This window comes from Cryptomeria japonica, chromosome 9, assembly GCF_030272615.1.
Source record: "Cryptomeria japonica chromosome 9, Sugi_1.0, whole genome shotgun sequence".
In the NCBI taxonomy this organism is placed as follows: Eukaryota; Viridiplantae; Streptophyta; class Pinopsida; order Cupressales; family Cupressaceae; genus Cryptomeria; species Cryptomeria japonica.
In genome coordinates, this window is record NC_081413.1 from 351,460,312 (window position 1) to 351,485,896 (window position 25,585).

Below are 25,585 nucleotides of genomic sequence, written 5' to 3' on the forward strand. Positions count from 1 at the left end.
GAATTTTAATAGCATCCACGAAACCAAAAAAATCTAATGGACTGAGAGTCAAGGCCTTAACAATTTTTAAGCCTTGATGTAGACTCTCCTATTATGAATCTTGATCAAGAAGCCAACAGTTTTGTGAAACCTAAACCTCTTCAAATAGCTCATTTAGAGACCAATTTCAAATAAATTGTTTTCATATTGAATATCTTCATATGCAACAGATTCTATGATAAGACGTCATTCCTTTCTAATCGCCCCTCACATAGAAAAGACAAGTTCCATCTTCCTTATTCTTCCTTGGTGACCGTCCATCTACCTGTCGATGGTGTGAATCAATTCTTAAGTTTCAAAACGAAGCACGAGTCACATTTCGAACTTTGTTCTGTTTTGTATAATGTTGTTTTTGTTAGTTCTTGTTTGAATCTTCGTAGATCAACAATGGAGCTTTAAAATACTTTTGACTTGTGAATTATTTGTAGCTCATGTCAAAGGCATGATATTGGTATGAGCATGCATGCGCAGTAGTGTCAAATTATTCTATGCATGCAAAATTTTGCTCGTGTCAAGTTTCAAAGCCAAGCACTAGTCACGTTTCGAACTTTGCCTTGTTTTATATATGCTTTTTTTTTTTACTACTTGTTTGAATCTTCCTAGATCAACAATGGAGCTTTCGATCACGTTTGTGAAGGTGGAAATCAGAGCTCAAAGCGATGAAGATCTAAATAAATTATCTGCAGCTTTGACATTTCAGATATCCTTCTTTGACAGTGGCAGCCTCAATGTTTCTGAGAGCTGCGACCTAACTTGGAGCGGCTAACTTGGAGCTGCGATCTTCCTTCACAAATGCTGCTAATTTCTTCGATCGTTTACAAGATCTCCTCCTCATCCACAATTTTCCCACTCTTAAACAGCTAATTCTCCAACGTCATCTTGGGACTGCTTCAACAAATCTCCTGCACTACTATCAACCTCAACTATTTTCCAACCGGCTCTGCAAACACAATCACTCACTCGGATAACCTTAGCTCTGATATCTGCTTTCCACTTGCTAACTGAACACTTAATTCACCAGGAAACTAGCCAAACCTACTAATGAGAATGATCTTTTCGCAGCTCTGAAAGCTGTTGTTTGTTTCCCCGACTAACAATCTAAATTCTACTGTTAAGTGGTAAAACTCTACTGTTAAATGGTAAAATTCTAGACTACAATGATTATAACTGAAATCAAAACTTCCTTATCAATGTTTTGCCAGAGTCTCACTTTACCCAAGATATTTCCCAATTGGAGCACCCTCTGTCTTCTCTAGTAAGAGACGAAGAAACTCAAAACAGTTTATGCACAAAAATGCATTACAGAATAGTATAATATTACAAAGACGAAGCTTATGATATGAAAGCCTTTAAATCTCAGATTCAAATCACATTTTCACCATCTTCCAATCACACTCTACCTCACTAACTACATATGCTACTGGCTCGTCAGATGGCAGATTAATCGCAATAGCACTTTTACCAATCAATGTACCCATTACCATATTACATAGAGTTCCTTACCTGGGAATTATTGCATTAGACAAGACTATTATGACTCACTCAACAAAACATGGTCCATTGTTTCCACCTCTTAACCAAATGGTGAGGGAACTGGACCTGAGACTGCATCAGACCTCTTGATACTGCCCATGCCACATATTATACAGCCTGGTGATGAAAGAGCTGAGAATTTGGCACCACATAAATCACAAGCATCATGCCCTATTGTAGGCAAGCGACCAAGAGTTGCTGCACAAAATTGTGATGCATCTTCTGCTGGATCAATGGATTTGTCAGTTAGACCCCTTTGCATGCATACACTTATCAAGCTTCTAAGCTCATCCTGTTTGTTGGGAGGGGCCTTTGAGAGAAGAAGATCAAGCATGGATTTTGCAAATGCATAGTTCTGCACATCCATGTTTCTTTTTATAGCAGTTCGAATGCAACTTATTCGGTGCTTAGCAAGAAGAGGCAAAGTACCAAGATGACGAGAAAGCCTGGCCATTTCCTCCTTTGCACTAACAGCACTAGGCCCTTGAACCCGCTGTAGACGAACAATTTCCTGCATACTCCAGCAATCTATTTTAGAAAAATTCCTGGACAGAAATTTTTTCGTTCACAAATAGATTTGACTCTAGCAATATCAAATTTTTGGTGCATTACCTGAAGTATTGAAACGGCAATCTTGTACTGCGCACAAATAGCAGCTTGAGCCTTAATGTCACGCCCAAGCGACTGATCTTTTGCCAATGCCAGGAAAGCCTCATCTAGACAGGACATGGCATCTGAAAGTTGGTTCTGTTCAAGATGAGCAACCCCAGCTTTAAAGCACTTTGATGCTGCAGCTCCACGAGGCACCTGAAAGATGGAAAAGGTTAAGTTTCTCTTTTTCATCAATCAAGTATGAATGCCAAAAAATGGGACAGTGAAATAATGAGAATTCTAGCAAGTCAGATATGCTTAGGAATGTTAAGATAAATAAGCAAACCAGTTACAGTGTAAAAAAGTTAAAAACCAAATAACACTTGAGCAGTTGATAATAAACTCTTGACCAAAAGATAATGACATCTCAAAAGCATTTATACAGCACTTTACCTGCCCCGGTCGTACAACTATAGGCGGCGAGCCAGGACGACCAGGAGTTTTGCTGACACCTGCTCCAAGACCAGATACTTGGGTTTCGGCGGTGTTCTTACTTGCAAGCTCTAAAACAGAGGTATCAAGAGGCGTTGATGAGACTGATACTGGGGGTACACCACCATCAGGAAGGCCCACAAATTGTGGAGGTGTACCATCCACATACAAACTAGAAGCCATGCTAGTAGACTCTGGAATTTGAGGAGGTACACCACCCCCAGGAAGACCAAAATCGACAGGCAGCCCTTGATTGTTAGGGGGCACTCTATTGCTCGCTGTACCCTGAAACATTTGATTTTGGGATTGATTGTATGCAGCAACAGAAGGTAAAGATGCTGCAGCTTGAAAGGAAGATATTGTATTTTGAAAGAAGTCCTCTGGAATCGGTCCAGCTGAAACCCCCATGCCCACCATTAGTGATGTTGGTTCTGATATCGCTCCAGTTATTGTCCCATTTTGAGGCCCTGAGATCGAAGGTGGGGCTAAAACAATAGAAAGATCTTGAGATCCTCCAGAAGATGACCTTGTTCTACTTCCAGGGGGCGGCAAAGCATCCCCAAGCTTGAACTGCTTGGTAGCCTCCTTAACTTTGTTGACATCAACAGTTCCTGTGATAGGTTTATCTTGAATTTTAAAACGTATTGTTCTTCTTTTCGATACTGCCTCATCCTCCTCACTACTACTGTCATCGGCTCCATATAGGGATTTCTTAAATTCCTCTGCAGCTTTTGTTTGCTCATCTTTAGCAGTGTCTACTTCAAAGGCCTTTGAGAGGCTAGATGAACCACTTACAGAAGTTCGCTTCACACTTACTTCATCAGATCTGCTTGACTGGCTTGGTTCAGGATTAAATAAAACGAGATTTGATTCCTCAGACTTTCTTTCATTATTCATACCTGCTGCAAATGTCTCTCGTAAACTGTCCTCTTTGACATCAATGACAGTGCCCCTACCCTTTGTTGTTCCTAAGTATACTCCAATATTATCAGCAATGATGGACGGAATGGGCCCAGCAGACGTCCTCATGTATGGCATGACTTCTCCAGAGAGTTCCCATTGTGGTATATTCTTTGACTCGGGAGGAGTCTTGATCTCCCAGTTACCTCCTCCCCATTCTGGACCTTTTGGAACCATACTTTCTGCTGCAAAATTCGCAAAAATTCCTTGTGTCCATCCACTAGAGCGAACTCTCAAGATTCTTTCACACTGACGCCTCAGTTCAGATTCTGCATCAGTATCTTCTAACTTCTGAGCAACCCGTCGCAAGGAACTTGGGTTTAGATGACAAATGAATAAGTCAAGCATGCTCTCATAATCAGAGACAACTTCAAATGTCTCCTTTGCACTGTCAAACTGACCATATCTGCACTTTCAATGAGGTTAATCACAACTGATTATACCATGAAACAAATAACTAAATAAGGCTGATTTTTTCCAAATCTAGATATATATTAAATAACCAAAATGTTTGTCATTATGGAAGTGCAGAATCCAAACCTACTTGATACATGCTTGCCCCAGTTGCCGAAAACGTTGGAATAGACGAGAAGTTGGAGGACACTCTGGGTAATCCCTTGAACGCAAGAATTCATCCTTCAATATAGATAAAGCCATCAAAAAACGATGTGCTTTGATTGCATAGTTGCAGCGCAGAACCTGAGTTGCAAAAACATGTAGTACAAGAACAATGATGAAATTTTTTATATGGTGTCAAAATGAAACAACTTCTACTAAAAAAAAAATTTATTTAGTCCTGTCACCTGCGTGAACTGGGGACCAGATTGTGCCAAGGCCACAGCAAGGTCTCCACAAACAGGAGGACCATTTGCAAGGACATCAACCGACCTTGGAGTAAGTCTAAGACTGTCAAACCTTCATCAACAAAATAACTTGAAAAATCATAAACTGCAAATGATACTTCTTTCAAAAAACTAAATACATGAAAGGTGCATAAACATTAACTCTCCATGAAATAAAGAAAAAAATGCAGCACATCCATAAAGTACCAACATATAATCTTGAGCAAAAGATAACCATGTAGCTAGCATGAAAAGCTTGAATGAGATGTACACTAGGACCGACAACTACAAAGATTATTTGCACAGTTAGTAAAGTAGGTATCAAAAATTATTTTCAGTCCCACGGTTTCCATGGGTGAAAGCTTATTTATCTTACCTGGATGTCAGCTGATACAATATCTCAGAAAGATCAAGCTTTGGCTCAAACTTTTGTTGCATTGTAGCCCATCCAATCAGAAGAGGTTCAAGAAGTCCTACAAGGCAAGTTTTAATCTCCACTGCTTGCTTCTGTCGAGGATTTGCCTCCATTGCACAAGCCAGCAGTACACGGTCATTCAATGCACCCACTAGTGCTGTACCAAAGAAAAGCAATTTTAAAAAATATCCAGACACGAATGTAATTTCAAACAGCAAATAATTATGACTACGAATTTAATCAAACAAATATTTATAAAAATTATAAATTAAATACGAAATCACAACCAGGATAACTCTCTAGGACCAATTGTATTTATTTGAGATGTCACTGTACAAGAGCACTCACCTGCATAAGGTGTGTTTATTGTAATTATGGATCGTGGTATCCCGTCCCATCCAAGAATCCCAACTGCTGTTGCAGTGGAAAAGAGAAGTGCAGGACCAACCCACAATAATGATCTGAAGTAGGAAGATGTTAAGGATTGTTTTAAACTTTAAAGCTATGTAATGCAACGGAGTACCAAATAAGTGTCTTTCAAGAAAGCACATGATGTGAATATTAGCAAAGCAGAATTTGAAACATTGCTTTTATGAATGCAATCACTTCAGGATATTGAAGGAAAGCCCTTATCAAAGGTAGTTGAACTGCATGCTATAATCTCCAGATTTACAGAGGTTATCATTATTCTTCTTGTTGTTAAGATGCCTGCTACTTGGCCCGTTTGAGTTTCCTGCCACTGAACCTGAGAGAAAAATCAATATTTATTAGCTTCAAAAGCACTAATTAAAGTCAATTTGTTTTTAAGCATAGAGGCAGGTTCAAAGCCTATTGAATCTACAGTCTTTTGTTTTCAAGTATTCGGGTATGTTTAATGTTTATTGCATACGCTGTCTTTCATAAACAGAACCTGTGAAGTACTAATTTATCAAAATGGCAACCATGCCATCCCATTAGTTATAAAATTTATACACAATTTAATTTTGAATATGCCAAAAAATCACTGCAACAAGGAACTGGCTCTTAACTTTCATCACATTTAGTCGTGAATTTTCGCTAAATTTCTAACCCTGCAAATTTTGAGGATTGGCAAAGGTTCCCTTAATTACATCTGATGGTTGAAGCACAGAACTCGTTGCCACAAGTAAGCTACAAATACTTAATGTTTCTACTTCACTGACCTAGATGAATTAGTATATTAAGTTGGGCATCAACATTAAGGTACGTATACCTTCCTTTTCATGGAAACGTTCATTAATGATTAGAATAATAAGAATATTCAACCATCCAAGTTTGCTTGGAATTTCAAACAGCTCCTGTCAGAAGGTGAATCATGGACAATAGTTTCTTATTAATCTTTAAACATTAAAAACAGACGGATCTTTTTTTAAAAGGCTGCTTTCAAAGGGGAGATTCAGATGTAAACTGGATCCCAAGGCCACATTTGAAGAATTTGACCAATCTTAAAGTTTTGCTCGACATGTGTCTATGTAAACCTGGTCTTCTACTTTTACATTTTGGCATTACACTAATCGATGATTTTGGAGTGGCCCCTGCCCCAGGAAAAGAATTCAAATCAATTAATGACCAGGGATTGAATTCAACGTACAAGAAAAAGGCTCTGTTTATACTATATATGGATATTATTCTGTTACCTTCAAGCATTTAGCTCCATCTAAATGAAAAGTTTCTCACTGCAATGTATATATTGATGTCCCAATTCTGACTAAATGTCATCAACATTTTTTTAGAGATAGTTCTTAGTAAAAATTGGGGTAAGTTTAATGGGCGAAATCCAACAAAACTACAGCTATGAACATATCAGTTTAGTATGTGTTGTAGCCTTGTAGACCCTCTGTTAAGTTCTTTATCTTATAACTTTGGACATGTTAAAATAATTTTCTTTTGCAGGGAATCTCCTTTGAACATGCGATATCATTATTAAAAAAAATAATCTTTTTGGCTCTTCTAGCCCAAATCTTGCTACAGAAATGTGATTGTGTTGACCTCCTGTCATGCCCTTGAGGAGAGGTACAGGCTAATCATCAGTTAGTAACTCCCTATCATCTTCCAAAATTCCTTGAAGCTTCAATCATTTTTGCAAAACGGTGAATGAACAATGTCGAAGTCTCGATGTTGCTGATTATCATTCAGATTTGCAGACCTGTTGTAGTGTCACAAATTGTACCTTCTGTCAATTTCACACTTACGCATTATGCCAATGCATTTATGACAAAACCTATAATCAAGATTTTATGATTTTGACTTCATAGGCAGCATTGATGAAGAAATATCAGCCTGTGCTTTGATTCTTGGAAGAAATCAGTTGGACGAGATCGCAGTGCTCTAAAGTCCTGATAGATTCTAAGATTCAAAAGAGAATATTCCATGTAGTATGCTTTTCAATGCATGTCCTAGCAGTCAAACGCATTTGTAATGGCTAGTCCCACCCATTCCAAGCAACAAAACTCCCATTCTTCCTCATTTTGACAGGATTGAAACATCTTTCTCAGCTTTTCTTCACCTCTTGAACTCTCACAGCAAAGCTCTGCCAAAATACTCAGCTCTTGGACTCTCATAGTAGCCAAGACTCTTGTATAACGTCTATCATGTCTATAATTTCATAAACTCCTGCTCTGTGTTCTTCAGCTCCCGATTTAGTGAGTGGCCTTTCCCTCACAAATTTATTGGTACTTGCACTCATTTCTAATGGTTCAGGGTTTAATAAGTTTAGGAATTGGCTCTCTTGTTTTGCTTATACTTCTTTAGTGCTTAGTAATTAGCTGAAAATTTTAGATATTACAGACATTCTTAACCTAATACATTTCTACAATATCCGGATGTACTTTTCAAGTATCACAAGCCTTCTTTGGTCATTTAAGTTGCATGCAGCACAAAGACACAGTGACAATTTCTTCCCTGTGGGAATAAAAAATTAAATCAATTATCAGTGACATCACTCTTTTACCAACACAAACACAAGAAAGCGATCTCTCTGTATGTTTGTTAGGAGAGTCTATTTGTTCACTTTCCTAACTTTTCTTTATATGACTAATATAAGATGTCTGGTTCCCCAGAAATAAAGAGAAGAAAATTATTCAATGAACTAGAACCATACTCAAGTTGCCATGTACAACTCCCTCAGTAATGTTGACCTTTTTCTAATATTACAAACTCAATCAAGTGATTTCATATATAGATTCACCTGGATTACTGTCTCATTGGCTTTAAGCTTGATATGCTTTCCTGGTTCTGGATTGGTGGAGAGATATAGACCATTGTCTCTAGAAAGCCGGTAAGTGTCTTGGAACAACTTGGCAAATGCAACATGGCTTCCAGAACAAACATACAAAATTGTTGACTCTGCGATACATCATGAGTAATTGTTACTATCACAGAAATAGCCTTCTTTGGTTGTCATTTAGAATTACACGTATTGTAGCTCACCTAAAGGTGTAGAAAAAATCCGTTCAACCTTATTTTCAAAAACAAAATGCAATGGAGCTTGATCCTTGACAGAATTAGGTTCAGTGAATGAGTTAGCATCTATTGCTCCATTATTTTCTACTCTCCCATTTACACCTTCCACAATAGGATCCCTGATGCCCACATCCAGGAAATGCAAAGTAAGACTAGTATGATCATCATCAAGAATGGCATATTGATTTTCCATAGGGCCAATCAAAGCACCATCACAACCTGTATGAAATGCAAGTTTCGCAACTTTAATAATTAGCATGCAACACATTAAAAACTTAGAATAAAACAGTCACTTCAAATGCTAACACTTTGAGAGTGTAAAATACAGACCTGTAGTTGTATTCATTTTTTCAGTAACTGATTGCGAATCTATAAGGTCCCTATATAGAACCACCTCATTAGGTCCACCACGAACTTCAAAGAAAACAACAAAAAGATGCTGTTTTGCACTATATAGGATGCGTTTTGGACTCCATTCGTTCCCAACAACAGCCTGCAGATCAGAAACAAACTAAAGCAAGCTAAGATTCATAGTCAGAATTTTTCATGATAAAACAGCCAAATATTCCCAGATATAAACGGTTAAAATCCCAGCATTCACTGTTCTACCATTTTCTTTCTTTAACAAAACTATTATGAGAAATATCAAGCATGCATGCTAGTATTACCATTGAAGAAAGTTTCTTATATATATTGTACTCTGCAGTGGATAGGTTATAAGCCATGAGGTTGCATCCATCCATAAAAAATGCCCTGACTGGATAGTGCAAAGTTCGATGCCCCTTGTTGAAAAAATTGAGATCTAATTGAAAAGGCTATGAAGAAGAAAGAAAAAAGAAGTTATTTTCAATGCCAAAAGTATCCAACTTACCACACATGAAAATCTTACTAAGAGGTTTAGTCCTGCAATAAAGTACCTGGCATACAGGAATGTCCCTAAGTGGATGGTTTTTATCTGCAATACTAAGAAGTGGCAAACACAATACTGGCCCAATTTTCGCATGTCCCCCAATCAAATGCTGCATATGACAGAGAAACAACTTTTCTTTCTTGAGCTTAACTAAGGGAACATAATGTACAGTTTCCTAGAAAATGATTTGCATGCATTGAACACAATTCTTGTGAAGGCTTAACCCAATAGGACACCTTCACTCAAACAAGAAATGTAAGGCTGTTCATCAACATACGCTATGAAGAAATGCTTTCCGAGCAATATCTGAGGCAGTAAGCTGATTTTGACTGCAAATAACAGAAAGAAATTTCAGTACAAGCCAAATGGCTACATAAAAAGGAACACTTTGATTCTACTAGATCACATGATTTAAAAGGAAATCAGAGCTTAGAGCTAAGCATGCTAATTGGTTACCGTTAGATACTGGATTTCCGGAAGAAGTACTACCTTTGGATGCAAGGGAAAGGCAGCCTGAGATTTTGGTTCTGTACGTAATTTACAGTTAATTTATTTATATTATCAATGCACATTTCACCATTAGATGTTTATATTTCATCTTTTTGCAGTGTACTGTCATGGCAATTGAAAGCTCTAACTCTTCATAAAATTTTGGTTTTGCATCACCTCTGATATTGAACTTGCTGGGATTTTCCTAAGTTCATTATCATATTACTTACAGATACTAAACTAGTACTTTGTCAAAGAAAGATTATATCATGTGTACCAAAGCCCCTCCAAACCTTACCCCTTGGCCTGTTGTACCTGCAGCTGCAACTGCAGATGATGACCCGCTAAATTGCCAGTGGAACCCAATAATGACAGCTTTTCCTTAAGAACAGGACCTGCACAGCATCATATACCTAAATATTAGAAACATGAACACCATATATTCCCAGCTTCAGGACTGAGTGAAATGGTTCAAAACAAATACTAAATCATATCTCTTAGTAATAAGTTTCCAAACAAATAAAACAAATGCAATCCAAAAGGCTTACGCATATAAAAAAATGTACCTGCCTTCTTAAATTTGTAAATACTACTTAACATAGATATATCAATTTATAATTACGTACTGCTATAGTTTATGTGAGCTCACCGTATGTTTTCTCTATGTTTGTCAGTTGTACAAAATTGTATTAATAAACAAAAGCAAGAATCATCGATCATCCTTCTATGAAGACCACAATAGAACGTGTGGGCCTATACCCAATCCAGTATGTAGATGGCATACCATCTCCTAATATATGTAGCGTAATTGTGTATGTAAACGTATGTATCTATGTAGGTATATAAGTACATGTGTATTTATGTACCTATTTATGTCTGTTGGGTTGCATGTACAAAATCTAAGCAAGCATGTGTACACTGATTAGCCAAAATCTCTACATGTATCAAATTTAAGGTAAGGGTGTGGTGGAAATACAAATTTAAAAGCACTTCTTGAACAAATACTATTCACCGACCATAAATATCAATGAGTAGAAGTTATGTACAAGAAAAGGTCTGTTTTTATTTTTGCTTTGTTATCATATTTTAATATATTTCATCAATTGCAGAACTATTCAAGCTCTATTTTAAAACTCTGGAACAACAAAATGAATTATAAATGACATAAGTTAAAAAGAACTATAATCACTGCAAATACAACATACAAAAGTGAGACTTATTTTTAATAAAAACTCATGGATAGTTGATTAATCTATTACTGAGTTGATTGAAAATGATTAGGAGACCTACTAGCAAGCGAAGGAATCTGAAGGATATGTTGTGAAGATATCCTGTAGAAACTCCAGCACTCTGACAGTAACAAAAAGACCTGGGACAGCCAGGGCTAGCTATGACTATGAATATGCCTAGGACTATGGATTCAATATTTGTATCAACAAATATTTGCAAAAGACAACATTCCAGACACAAAGATATTGAATTAAATAAATTATAAAATACATAAATGGACCAGCAGTGATCTGATACAACGTTACAATATAACTAAATTATATAGTTATCATTTAAAACCCCTGACTCCTTGACATTCTAGATGCTGAGTCAGAAGTACATGCAGGGGTGGGTTTGTATTTTAAAACTGTAATGTTGACACTTGCCTTGCCCATTGCTTCTGCAGATCTTTCCTGGGAAGCCTTGCAGAAGAGTATTCTCTATGGTACTGAAAGCAGACAAGAAGCTCACAAAATCAATTTTCCAATAATGTGTGATGAAACCAGTGGTCCCCAAACATCCTTCACAAAGCGACTCTTGGCTTATATCAATGGAGTAGAGTATTTAGGTGATTGTTACTTTACCTGACAATGGATTAGGTATTCTGCAATAGCTGACTGATTCTCCTTGTGGTCCCAAGTTAGTGAATGGGTATTGTATCTGAAGCCATGGCCTCTTGATTAAAGAAGGGATTTGCCTTACTGGAAATTAATATTTGTAGACTTTTCCCTGTAGACTCCTTACCAGTGAAATGCAAAGGACATTGCACAATATTAAATAGGATTACGACCACAAAAACTTTGTAGATGCAAGAAGGTTTTCCTTAACACTCATCTGCTTGCAGCTGTAGTCATTGATATTCCTAATAGCTTGGTGAAAGGGATAGGCTATTGTGAGGGCAGAATAAATTGGTGAAAGATAGAACAACTGACTTTAATTTTTTCACCATGGAAGATAGAACAACTGACTTTAATTTTTTCACCATCTTCTGGCACAAAAGCACATAGACCATCATGTTAGTTCTTCTACCTGCTGGAGCAAATGCGCTTGTTCTTGCTCTTGCAATCTTGCTTCAAGCCCAAGTGCCCTCAGAACTATTCCTTAAAAGTAATGTCTGTTGTTCATAGAATGTATAGTGAGGTACATGACCATCCCATATACATGCTACAACTCTTAGTAAGTCATTGGTAAATGCATACCACTTAGTCAGAGCCATCATGCATAAACAACCTTATCAATGTGAGTTAACACTATTATACCTTCTAACTGGAGTTAATGTGAACATGCCCCTTCTCTGTGTAAGGGTCAATCACATAAGCGCTCTGCAAGGTGTGGAGGAAACAATTAACAAATGGTGAGATGTCACTAAAAGGTCTTTATAAAGAAGGCTTTGTAAGGTGTGGGCCAAACACTTTACAAAATGTGACATGTGATTAAAAGGTCTACATAAAGGACACATGCTTTTATTGTTCAGCTCACCTAACATAAGCAATTGCATCAATTCCTCTCTATACCACCAAAACATTGATGAGTTGCAATTTTCTTTTCCTTCCTTTTAGCAGCTTGATTTATAGACTATTGTTGAACATGCTATGCAAGATCAAGTATAGAAGTTGTTTGCTGAATGCTTCAATGATGTTGTTTTGAGGCTAACTAAATCCATAGATTTGTTTTAGTATGGTATTTGTGGTTTAAGGCTAGCACTCCATGATTTCAAAGCATTTTTGCAAAATCAACAATGATAGAATGGGAGATAAGGCACTCAGTTGGGGTTTTATAGAATTTCAAAGTTGAAACTTAAAAAGCTTATCGTAGATCAAGCAGCCATAGAGCTGTTGTTCTAATGGTGCTGCCCAATTCATCGTGATCGATGAGTAACTGCAATATTAGGGTTTTTCACAAATCCCTTATTTTGGGATCTACAAGCAGCATTTTCAAAATCTCATCAGAGATCTGGATTCTTCATGAAAAATTCGGTGGGCTAGTACTTTTGCCCTTTTCCCTAATTCTCCATTTAAGCCCTCAAATTAAACATTGTAAAGTTGCCCTATTTTGCCTCGATGTCACCATTATTAGATTTCTAAATTTTAATACAGGGACTATTCCCTGTGAGCAATGGATCAGCAAAAGTTTTGATGACAGGAGCTCTTAGGCCTGTTTGTGGAGGTGTTGGATCACTTAGAGGAAGTGACATTACAAGCCTAGGGTTACCTCAGCAGAAGTCCATGTTGAGCTCTACATCGCAGCAAAGCTGACAAAGGACCGTGTGTGAGAACCAGGCACCAAGGGGGCTGCCCACAAGGGACACTTCAAATCGGAAGAACCAACAACCCTTCTGTAAAAAGCCACAAGCACCCCTATAGACTAAGCACGTGGACAACCCACATGGCTAGCCCATCCATTGCAAAGGTACCCATGCCAGGAGTTAATGGAATTGGACTCACTTCAGTCATATCAGACTTTTTCTATCTGACCCATAGCAAGGGGTGATTCACATGTACAAACAAGATAGATTTTGAGAAGTCAAAAATTCAAAAAATAGGGTTAACAAATGGCATATTTCAGTTTGGCACAAAATATTTAAACCTATGTGACATGAGGATGTGTTCCCTAGGAAAATGCTGCCATAAACATTTCCATGATAATTAAGCGATGTAGGGACATTTAGGAAACATTCCCAAGGCTGTCGCCTATCTGGCAAATATTTGGAAATGCTTCTAGGACGGCAAAAAAAGAAAAAGAGATGGCAGAGGATTGCTAGTCATCTGTAGGATAGCCACAGGACACCTAGGCATCCCCCAACCATATGGCCCAGCACTAAAAAATATTTTAATAAAAAAAAGAGAGATTAGAAGAAAACATTGCTATAGAAGAAAACTAGCCATGATTCTGTGCCGTTTCAAACTTGCTGATGGGTCTAACTGAAATTTTACTGATTTGGTTCCTGTTGTTACAATAAATTGTGATATAACAGATGCTTGCAGCACCTCAGCATTTTTTTGCTTATTTCATTAAAGATGGCCATAGAGAAACAAACTGTGTTTTATTCCTGCTGTTAGAAGCACCTCGGCATATTTTTTACTTTATAAAAAATGCTCGTAAAGAGATAAACTGTGTTTTATGTGTTATGGTGACAGGTATTCTATTTTGACAACTAGGATTTTTCACTGATTCTAATGTTGTTGTTTTTCTAGAAAGCGATTAGGTCTGCAGCAATGCTCCCAGTATATACTTAAAAAAAAAATTGTCATTTTCAAAAGTAGGATTATTAATCCATCATTAGTATAAACAGTTCCAAACATTCAACAATTTTCAATCTCGGGCATTTTATATATTTCTGTTCTCCTTGATTAGATGCACTGTAGACTTACATTGTTCACCCAAGATAAGACTGTTATTATCATGTTGATCCATTTGAGGAACTCTGTTTTTTGCATTTTTCTTCTCTAGTATTCTTTATATAATTTAGCATAAACTGACAATGAAAGCAATGAAATTTTGTTAATTCGTGTGTTGCCTTTCATGTGAATTCAAGTCAGATCTAATATTGTAAAAAAGGTTCTATATTGACTATATTTTTTAATTTTCCTTTTTTTTTGCCATCCGAGAAACGCATCCCCTACCAATCCCTGTCCTAGAAACGACATGGCAATGGATTCAACTGTTTTGCTATTCAAAAATATACAATGAGCACCAAAGTAACATGAAGTCACCAGAGCATACTAATGAATATAAGAGCATTCCCCACCATCCCCTACCATCCTTGTCCCTACATGAGTGAACTTTCCTTAAGAGAGTGGCATGTTCAAAAAATGTCTATAAGAACATTTATTCTATCCTATCAAATATGTGTGATAAGCGAATAGATAATAGAGTATAAATATGTGAGACAAGGGTGTGATGTCCCCATCTTTAATGTAATATTAAGAAGCAATAAACAATTATGTGATCAAGGGTGGCAACCTTGAAAACACTTTCAATTAGCTAGTAGTTAGGAAATAATAAATTGTACATAGTTCAAGTAGGTAGTTGTATATTTACAACATGAAAGACATTATAGAAAATAGTCTTATTCATAAGACTTCACAATTCCCCTATCAAGGATTCAAGTGAAGCATAGAAGATAAGATGTAGTGAAGTCAAGAAGTCGATATGTTATCCACCCATTCCCATAATCAAGGAATAAAGACGTAAGAGAATACAATCTACTGAGTTACATGATGCATGTTGAAGCAGTGATCATAGTGAAGATCTCTTACATCGATCTATAACATCTATCATACAGAGGAAAAATGATGGAAATGAGGAGTAACATATTCCCCTATCATCATCAAGACAACATGAGGGCAGCCTGTTTTGCATGGATATAACATCCATTCCCATTTATTGCTGTCAAAAGAGGGCAGAAAGAATATCAATTGCCTCATGATTGGGGAAAGAGTAATATATAGGGGAAGTCGACAATCCATGGAGTCCAAGTATATGATCATACCAGTTAAAGCACCAACTAAATTGATCAACAATAAGTATCGATTGAAGGGAGACTAAGCAAGATAAACTTAATTAATATCCAAAGAATATCAGTTACCATTATCAAATGCCACCAAGAATAATATATGTTGGAGTTCAAGTAACAAATATCAATTAAGGGAAATAACCATTCCACTGGTTAGTTATTCACATAATGATTGTATTAAACGAGCAACTCCGATTACGAGCAATTATATAAAGGTGCAATCAGAGGTATGCATTTAGACAATAAACATTAATCCTTGTTTATGAAAGGAGGTAATTAAGGAAGGGCGACACCTCTTCACATCCAAAGAATGTAACCATTTGAGTTTGCAAGATACATAATGAATATCGATTACATTCTCCCAATCATCATCGATTACTTCTCATTTTCTTATACATACTTATTGGATCGCTCAAGTGAGCATTGGCCTTTGGCAAATCAGGTTGCATACGATTAAGGAAATAAATCAGGAAGTGCACCACCATAGCATATTTCTAAAGTTCAGATCAGGCACAGCAATATTAACACTATAAGTGATATTGAAGACAATTGCATACATTTAAGGAATAAGATCAGAAGCAGCAATAACATTGTTATATGTGATATTGAATATACTTGCATACTTGTATAGACAAATCAAAAACAGCAGTAAAATCGTTGTAAGTGATAGTGAATACGTTTGCATACTTTTAAAGATACAGCTATCAACTACATTAAATTGTATATCAGAAGTGCAGATAAGATATATAGATCAGAAGTCATCTTTGCATAAATCAAATTGATGTATCAGAGATAGCAGTGATACTTTATCTTATATATCATCATACTATAAGTGATATCATAATCTATCATTATTTAAGTGTTATTAGAGTTTATTTTGGAAAGAAGTCTCTTGCAATTGATTTAGCGTAAATTGTCTCTTTATTCATAAGAAATTAACATAAAGAGACATTACAAAGGGGCATGTAGTTAGCACACATCTCTACAAGCTGTCTCCTAATAATTAATTAGGTGCACTGCATATCCTTTTGCGTTGGAAAAGCTTAGTTTACAAAGCACATGTAGAAGATGAGCAATTCCAGCTTGATAAGCTTTCACAATAATGACATAATGAATCAAGATAGATCCACCTGGGATCCATTTTGATAGCCACTAAGTGTCTTCATTACTTAACACGTGAAGTTGGTTGACTTGAAATTCATGATTATTTCTTGTAATTTTGTTCATTGAGATATTTAGAATTTTGTAGATGCAGTTGAATACTCGTAATAATCATATAATGATGTTCACAAACTTCAACTCTCAAATTTATTTTATTAACACCAAAATATATTCACATAGCTGGGTGGTAGGAGAATTTATAACAGAAAATATGTAAGTAAGCATGTTCCCTTGAGGTGTCTTTTGTAGGAAAATTATGCAGGGAATCATGAATATGACAATACTTTCTACAATTGTAGGAAATGGAATTGATATTATGAGTCAAGATAAAAGTGTGACATGTCCTAGGGCTGTTGTGTACTGGGATCTAGGGTTTTAGAAATGATTAGTGTTATAATTGCTATGTTCCTCAAATGGATACACAAAATGATAACCAAACTGGACACCATTCACTCTCGGAAATAACAATTTATACATCATTACTATTAAAGATGAAACTACATATGCATACTACTAGCCATGACAACTCAAAATTCACAAAATCAATATAAATTCGATAAAACTTCTAATAGAGGCAATTATCATTTGAGTAAAAATGTTACCACATTGTCCTAGGCATAGATGGACTACTCCGCGAGTAGACAAAAACTCGCAGTTTTTAGGCCTAGTGAGTAAACTTGGCATTAACTCGCTTGACTTTTTGCCAAAAACTCACAGGGTTTTTCACGAGTTTTTGGCAAAACCTCAGTGATTACATGCCAAAAACTCACACATGCAGGTGTAAAAGAACAGGGATGTCAAAAAGTGAGTTTTAATTTCATTTTTTGAGTTCTCTTTTTCTGCTCAAAAGGAAAAACAGCCTCTCCAACGTGATTTGCATCAATTTTAGTCGATGATTCCATGTCAAAAACTCACACGTGCAGGTGTGAAAGGGCAGGAATGTCAAAAAGTGAGTTTTAATTTCATCTTTTGAGTTCTCTTTTGGTGCTCAAAAGGAAAAACAGCCTCCCAAGCCTCTCCAATGTGAGAGTCATCAATTTTAGTTGATTAGAAGCGGATTTGAAGTGGATTTCGAAGCAAAATTGGATTCCCAGGTAGGTTTTCTGATTTTTTTTCTCTGTTTTTTTAAAACATTTTATTTCTTTTTTGTTGCACCTAGATTAATAGAAAATCAACAATGGCCTTTCCTATGTACTCTAAATTGATTTAGAATCCAATGAACAAGATTTAACACCATTTTTTGACAATTTTTACTAATTTCCTTACTATTTTTTCAAGAATCTCTACAATTCAAAAAAAAACTCAAATCCTAACACTTTTTTTTTCAAGTTTCAATGATGTCTAAAATTATTTAAACTAATTTAGTTTGTTTGCTAAATTTTTTAATTAAAATATTAACCTTGTGTTTTCACTTTGTATGTGTAGGTTAACCCTTAATTTATAATGGCAAATAGAGAAGGTTCTACAATTGGTTCAGCTTCAAGGTCCGCCTCGTCAATAGATGCATGCCCATTTGGATAAGTAGGCAGTCATCCTACAGGCGCTAGAGACAAGGCTTGGAAGTATGCCTTTGAAGGACCGGAACCTAGGTCAGTAATATGCATTAAATGTGAAAAATTATTTCATGGAGGCATAAACCGCCTCAAATACCACCTAGCAGGCATCAATAAGCATGATGTTAGGGGTTGTTCTGGGGCCACTGAGGAAATAAAAAGGGAAACTAATGCCTTACTTGCAGCCAGGGAAGAGAAAAAGTTGCAAAGGGAGAGGGCAAAACTAGCCATGAGAGCACCATAGTTGAATCTCAAGGTGCTCCAATCGACCTTGAAGAAGAAGAAGTTGCACTTCAAGGCATAGTGGACTCTCTTCGTGGCACACATATCCGCAAATCCAGCACCACTTCGGCCACCACTTTAGCTCCTTCTAGTAGAGAACCAAACTAAACCACCATCAATGTCGTAATTTATAGGTGATTATTTTATCCACAAGAACACACCTAGAGCACAACCATCATTAGAGGCAACTGGGTGAAATAGGGAGGTGCATGAGCAAACAGACATCGCATGTGTCGATTTTTGGTACTTCAACAACATCCCATTCAATGTGGCAGACTATCCTTGTTGGCATAATTTGGTTACTGCATTGGGAATTTCGGGAAAAGGATACAAGGCTCCTTTCCTTGCAATGACTTAGGTGCAAGGTTAGTAACTTAGTCCACTTGTTTTAATTTTTATATGTTTTACTTGTTTTTTTTACCAAAATTGTGTAGTAAGACTTTTATTCACTTTGTACTTGTAGGTTGCTCACAAATGCAGTTGATAGGGAAAGACATGAGATGGAAAACCAAAGAAAAGAATGGAAAATATATGGCTGCACTATTCTTTCTGATGGGTGGACAAATGGCAAAAACCACACCATCATTAATTTTTTGGTTGCTTGCAAGAATAATGTGGTTTTCTTGAAATTAGTGGATTTCTCCAACAAGGTGAAAAATATTGAAACTTTAGCTCTAATGTTGGAGCAAATTGTCATGGAGGTAGGAGTTAAAAATGCGGTGCAAATAATAACTGATAATTCAGTAGCATATATGGCAGCTGGTAGAATCCTCCAAGAGAAATACCCTACTCTTTTTTGGACACCTTGTGTAGCATGTCCTTGACCTTCTTTTGGAGGACATAGGGAAACTTGATTGGGTGACACCAATTGTAGAGGATGCAAAGAGGATGGTGACACCATTGGGTTCTTCACTTGATGAGAGAACACACCGAAGGGAAAGAGTTGGTAAGAGCAGGTGTCACAAGGTTTGCAACAATTTTCTTAACAATGCAAAGCATTCTTGGTTCATTGATGACTTTGATACAAATGTTTGTGAGTCAAACATGGCTAGACTCAACTTATTCAAAGAAGCCTGAAGGAAAGGATGGTGCATGCATAATCTTCGACAACCTATTTGCACAAAGAGCTGCAGAGATTGTGAAAATAACTTCAAAGCTTGAATAATTAATTTCTTTTGATTCAAGTCTCTCATTATTAATTTTTAACTTCAATGATTAATCTTTTTGTAATTTGTATTTTTCAATTGTAGGTGTCGGAGCCCTTGGTTAGAGTTCTTTGCTTGGTAGATGGGGATCAAACCCCAATGGGGTATGTTTATGAGGCCATGGATAGTGCCAAGGAGTCTATCAAAAATTACTACAAGGGGAACAGTCTCAAATTTGATCCCATATGGGAAATTATTGATAGGTGGAACAATCAGCTCCACCAACCCATTCATGCAGCAAGATACTTCCTCAACCCTCGTTATAAGTTCGAGGATTCCACTCCAATCCCAATGGAGAGGTCACAGAGGGTGTCATGGAGGACCTCACTACATGCATTCAGAGGATGATACCTAAGGTTGAGGTGAGAGACCTCGTTGTGTCCGAATTCCAGATTTACAAGGAAGCAAGTGGTAAGCTATTCTCTTCAGAGCTGGCCAAGAGAGGAAGAACCACTCAAACCCCGAGTATAATATTTGGAGTCTTTCACATGTATCTTAAAAGCTACAAATTTCAAATTTACAAGTTTATAGGTTACAACTATTGATAATTTGATAAAATATGTTTTCACTTTTCTTTCTAACTCTTTAATATTTTATTTTGCAGATGCTTGGAGGCGAAGTTGGGGTGGAAATACCCTAAATCTCCAAAAATTTGCCCTTAGAATCTTATGTCAACCTTGTAGTTCATCCAGTTGCGAGCACATTTGGAGCTTGTTTGAGGCCTTCCATAAGAAAAAGAGAAGCAAGTTAGCTCAAAAACGTCTCAATGACTTTGTCTTTGTGCAATATAATCTTCGGTTGCGCACAAGGAAGGTATAGGAAACACCAGCTGGTCCAAATGATTTGGTTAACATAAATTCTTACAATGATTGAACATCACAGAAGCACCCTCCATTGTTTACTGAGGATGACATCCATGATTTGGAGAGGTCGGCTATGGAGGAGAAAGGGTGTGGATTTGGATTCACACTAGATGACATGAGGATGAGGATGATGAGGAGACATTGTCAATGCCAAGAGCAACTAGAGCTACAACTAGGATGGAGATCGAGCCACAACCAGTTGTGCCGAGTGAGGAGGCACAACCACAGCAGACTCCTAGTACTAGACCCTCCAAATCTACCTCTCTCCTAGTTTTTACTAGGGCTGGGAAGAGGAAGATGTAATTGTATTGATGTATTTACTTTTAGTTTTACAAAAACTATTTGCTATTTTGCTTCCAACCATCAATATTCCACATGAGGATGTGATTTTGTACCCAATTTGCATTTAAATCAATTAAATATATCTGGACTCAGCTTGTTTCTTTTGTACTCATTTATTGACTCATTGGATGCATTTCCTCATTGAATTTTGCAAAAAAAATGCATTTCTAATTAAATTTGAGCAATTTTTTAAGTTGTTGTAATGTCCCCACTTTGAAATAGGATTTAATAATATAAATAATAAAATCAAAATACAAAAGAATAAAAATAACATTTATATTAAATATAATTAAAATTTAACTAAGTTAATGAATGGTCAAAAGGCATAAAATGAAAAGTTGTGACTCCCTCAAACATGAGATATAAAAGGGAAAAGAGAACCTCATTTGAGAGGGAAGATGGAAGAGAAAAGAATGAAGGGAGCTTGCGAATCAAGAAAGAAGGAATGGTAAATAAATAAGGAAGTGACTCTTCCAAAGGAGGGCAGAAATTATGAAAGGTTGTGACTCTTTTGAAGGGTGGTGATTGTGAAAGGTTGTAACTCTTTCAAAGGGTGGTGATTGTGAAAGGTTGTGACCCTTTTAAGGGGCAGGCATATATTGAAGGGGTGTGACTTCTCCCTCACAATGGAAGATATAAAGGAAAGAAGGTCGCATTTGAGGAGGGGAGGAAGAGAGAATAATTAGGAAATAATATATTACTTTAAAGGTAGCAATGGAGGGTGGTGACCCAATTCTAATGAAGGGTGGTGACCCAAGTCTTATGAAAGGTGGTGACCCCTTTACCAATGAAGTATAAAATAGATCATTCCAATTATTCAATGATCACTTATCAATCATCATTCCAATCTTTCAAATCAAGCAACAATCAATCAGGAAATCATTCTATCAAATCACCATACATTCAAACCAACCTCCATTACATTATCACTCACCACTACCTCAAATCATACAATCAAAGGAATTCATTCAATCAAACAATTACTCATTAATCATTCAACCATCGAAGGTTAGACTAAAAGGCTACAGCAATATTAAGTCCAGTTATGCGATTACACATTCTGCTTGGTGGTATGATGCATACTAATCATGTTTATATCTAAAGTTTCCAGAATTAATATATTGCTGCTTACAAATATTCAAATTGCATAATATCAATGTATATATCTACTTCTGCATATTTATGTCAAATTATATGTTTCTGATAATGCTGTTTATGCATGTTCTGAGCATGGATCTGATTATGGGCATTCTGTGTTTGACTGAGACATATATTTATATATATATATATATATATCAAGGTTACCAGGGGACGGAGGTACTTGGAGACTCCGAAGACTGGTACCGGTACTGGTACGACTAATTTTCAAAAATAGGAGACGGATTACTTGGAGACGCCAATTTTTTTTAATAAATAATATTTAATAATTTCCAAAACATATCATGATAGAGAACTTTGAAAACAAGAACAATGGTAAAGCTAACATTAACTTTAAAATTTCACAAAAATTGAAATTAAAATTGCTTATATTGTTGATACCATAGCCAGTCTAAAATGTTTAGTGAAAGTAAGGTAATATAGATGTTGAGCACACTCAATATTGTCGACTAAACAGTAAAGGCAATTTCTCTTTAGACCATTACAGTGATAAGAAATTAGTCCTCTCAAAAAGTCTAAACTGTCAATAGATCTGATCACTATAACTTTGCATGGATTTTTGTCTTCCTGTGAAACAATTTCCTTATTAGTCATTTCCCTATGACTTTGCTTTGTTGCAAGCTTATCTTATTTGTTTGCTTTATTTTTTTGCCTTTTTACTGCATTTTGCCCTAAGTTTTCTAGGAGATGTCAATTTTTGGATGGGAGACTTCGGAGACGGCAGCCAAAAGCACCTTATGCGTCAAGAAGTTTCCGAAAAAGTATCCAATACCGGAGAGGAGATGCGTCTCCAGTACAAGTCTCTAGGGGTAGGAGATGGGTCTCTTGGTAACTATGATACATATATATATATATATATATATATATATATTGTTATTGTTACAAGTACAATTGCCGTTGCACCAAAAGATCGACCTGTTAATGCCCGATACAACCACTAGACTTATAAAATCCACAAGAGGCAGTTAAGCCATGTCACAAACCTGAGCGTTGAGCTGCACAGTACAAGGAGACCAAAGGTACACACCTTGCAACATATATATATATATATATATATATGTACATATATACATATACATACATACATACATATATATATACATATATATATATATATGTATGTATGTATGTATATGTATGTATGTACATATACATATATATATATATATACATATATGTAAGAGAAGGAAGGGATCCTAAATAGGGGGAATGGTGTTGGGGTCACCCCTAAGCACGCCACCTCATATGTATGGTCGGGTCCACATGAGGCCAAAGGGGGGCGAAGGTGCTCTACCTTTGATCTTAGGAGGGTTAGACTTAGGGCATCCTATTGGGGTAAATCCTTATCCTCTCTACCATGGTGATGGATGGAATCATATGAGTGGGAGAAGGTAGCTTGATCGAGGGGGAACAGTTGTAAAGACACCCTATCAAGTTACCCATCCATGGCTTGATTGAGGGGGAACGGTTGTAAAGACACCCTATCAAGTTGCCTATTCGTGGCTTGATTGAGGGGGAACGGTTGTAAAGACACCCTATCAAGTTACCTATCTATGGCTTGATTGAGGGCGAACAGTTGTAAAGACACCCTATCAGGTCACCCATCCTAGCTTGCTATGATTGAGGTTTCTTAGTTAGTTAAGTGACCTTGTAATCAAATAGTAAGTTATGATCTACGATCTTGATCTCTACATTTACTATTGTTTGTAATTGTTCATTGCCTTATGTTTCATCATAATCCGTCATTCTTTACATTATGTATCATCATAGTTAGTTGTTTGTAATTACTATTCACTTATATAATATGATTTATAGGTTATTTTCTAACTTGTCTGCAGGTTTTCCCTTTCAAGGAGATAAAGGTACTCCCCCTCTAACTCTCCCAAATTGGCTGAGAATTGTAATGTGGGGAAAACTAGGGCATTTTACAAAAGGGGACATTGCAGTTGTCGAAATTTTTGTTGAGTTTTTGCCAAATTTTCACTAAGTTTATTTTCAGGCCTTGGTGAGTTTTTGCTTTTGGCAAGTAATTCAACTATGGTCCTAGCCTCCTAAGTATCGTTAATGACATGGAAACATACTCGGTCCTCAATTCACCAATTAATATCATACGCAACCTAAACTCCCCTTCTGTGGGTCTTGCTAAATGAACCCTAGGTGTCATTGTGACTCAAAACAAGGTTGTTGCACCCCTTTTACTAGTGTGCCTTATAATATCCAAGAGATTTCTGGGCCAAAACATATTCACTGACTCCTGAAAAAGGAAAATCTCCATTAAACAATGTTAGGGTATGCTAGTGGTAGGATTAAAATGCCTGAAATTGCCTTTTAGGCTTTTTGTAGAGACCAAGTAGCTTGGGCAGCAAAATGAATGATTATAAATATAGAACCATCCAAGGATGGGAGCCCTTATCATGTTGACATACAATCCATCTTGGATAAGCATAGCATGGTGTTCAAGTTATAAGAAATTCTAATGTCCCCTTCTCACACCTAGTCAACTTTGCTTTCCATTGGCCTATTCATGGCTTCCTGTAGACTATTCAATGGTGGTTAGGGAGCTCCTATTTCAATTTGTCGGTTTCCAATAGTAGTTTGGGAGTTCAATTGGTGTCTTCCTGGTGGCAACACTCATTGTATCATTTTAAGCCTGCTAGGTTGCCCTCCATAGAATTTGTAGGACACTCCTATTTTTAGAAAGTGTTATTTTTGGCATTGGGTATCTTTCCTCATGCTTCATTTGTGTTTTGGTACAAGTGGTTTCCATTTCTATTTTCTTGGCAAGCTTTCCGTAAGGCGATTGGTATTTTTTTAATATTTGCACTTAAGTAATAAAGTGATGTCATTATTATTCACTTAAGTGTTTAGATATGTAAAAGTGAATGTCCCCAAGTTGGATGCCTCGGAGTTGTGGGAAATTAAGTTATTTTGAAATCATTATGTGGTATTTTTTAAGGAAATTAAAATATTTGAATTTTTAAATGCCTAATTTCTCTCCAAACTCTATATTGGAGCTTCGGCTCTCATTTCATTCATTCAGATTTTGCACACTTAAGGAGATGTCAAAAGGAACAAAGGAGTTCTTCCAGGTGTTGTTAAGGACAAAAACCCTATTCAGTCTTGCTGGTTTTGGTGGTGAGAAACCCACCCTAAATGGTCTGATGTTTTCACACAAAAAACACAGAAGTTTTAACGAAGTTTCTGGATTTCCGATGTTTAATGAGATAAAGATTTCTAAGGTTAATTGATCTGCAATTTTCTCACTGATTTTTGGTGATGGTTTCTTGGTAGATTTTTTGGGGGTTTGTTTGAAACAAAGTTCCCAGACTCGGACTCGGCTCGGACTCGGCAAGGCCGACTCAACTCATGACTCGGCAAAATTAAAAACCCTTGAAATCAAGAGATTTTTAACAATTTAAAACTTGTTTCATGCACCCATTATTGAATAAAGCCCAATTATAATGTGTGCTAGCTTGTTATGCCAT

The 25,585-nt window shown here is 36.6% G+C and overlaps 1 protein-coding gene across 1 annotated transcript in view; it reads right to left on the minus strand.

Annotated features, from left to right (window-relative positions):
• Positions 1 to 1,262: 1,262 nt before the first annotated feature.
• LOC131029704 (uncharacterized) overlaps positions 1,263 to 25,585 on the minus strand; it is an 88,013-nt gene continuing 63,690 nt past the window's right edge. Inside the window, exons 10-24 of the mRNA XM_057960305.2 lie at positions 10,050 to 10,146; positions 9,540 to 9,591; positions 9,270 to 9,371; positions 9,021 to 9,167; positions 8,683 to 8,845; positions 8,320 to 8,571; positions 8,078 to 8,235; positions 5,489 to 5,617; positions 5,221 to 5,338; positions 4,834 to 5,029; positions 4,419 to 4,530; positions 4,160 to 4,314; positions 2,617 to 4,021; positions 2,185 to 2,379; positions 1,263 to 2,083 (exon numbers count right to left, since the gene is read on the minus strand). Coding sequence (XP_057816288.2) covers positions 1,613 to 2,083; positions 2,185 to 2,379; positions 2,617 to 4,021; positions 4,160 to 4,314; positions 4,419 to 4,530; positions 4,834 to 5,029; positions 5,221 to 5,338; positions 5,489 to 5,617; positions 8,078 to 8,235; positions 8,320 to 8,571; positions 8,683 to 8,845; positions 9,021 to 9,167; positions 9,270 to 9,371; positions 9,540 to 9,591; positions 10,050 to 10,146 — 3,752 coding nt within the window. The 3' untranslated portion in view covers positions 1,263 to 1,612. The remainder of the gene's footprint in view (positions 2,084 to 2,184; positions 2,380 to 2,616; positions 4,022 to 4,159; positions 4,315 to 4,418; positions 4,531 to 4,833; positions 5,030 to 5,220; positions 5,339 to 5,488; positions 5,618 to 8,077; positions 8,236 to 8,319; positions 8,572 to 8,682; positions 8,846 to 9,020; positions 9,168 to 9,269; positions 9,372 to 9,539; positions 9,592 to 10,049; positions 10,147 to 25,585) is intronic.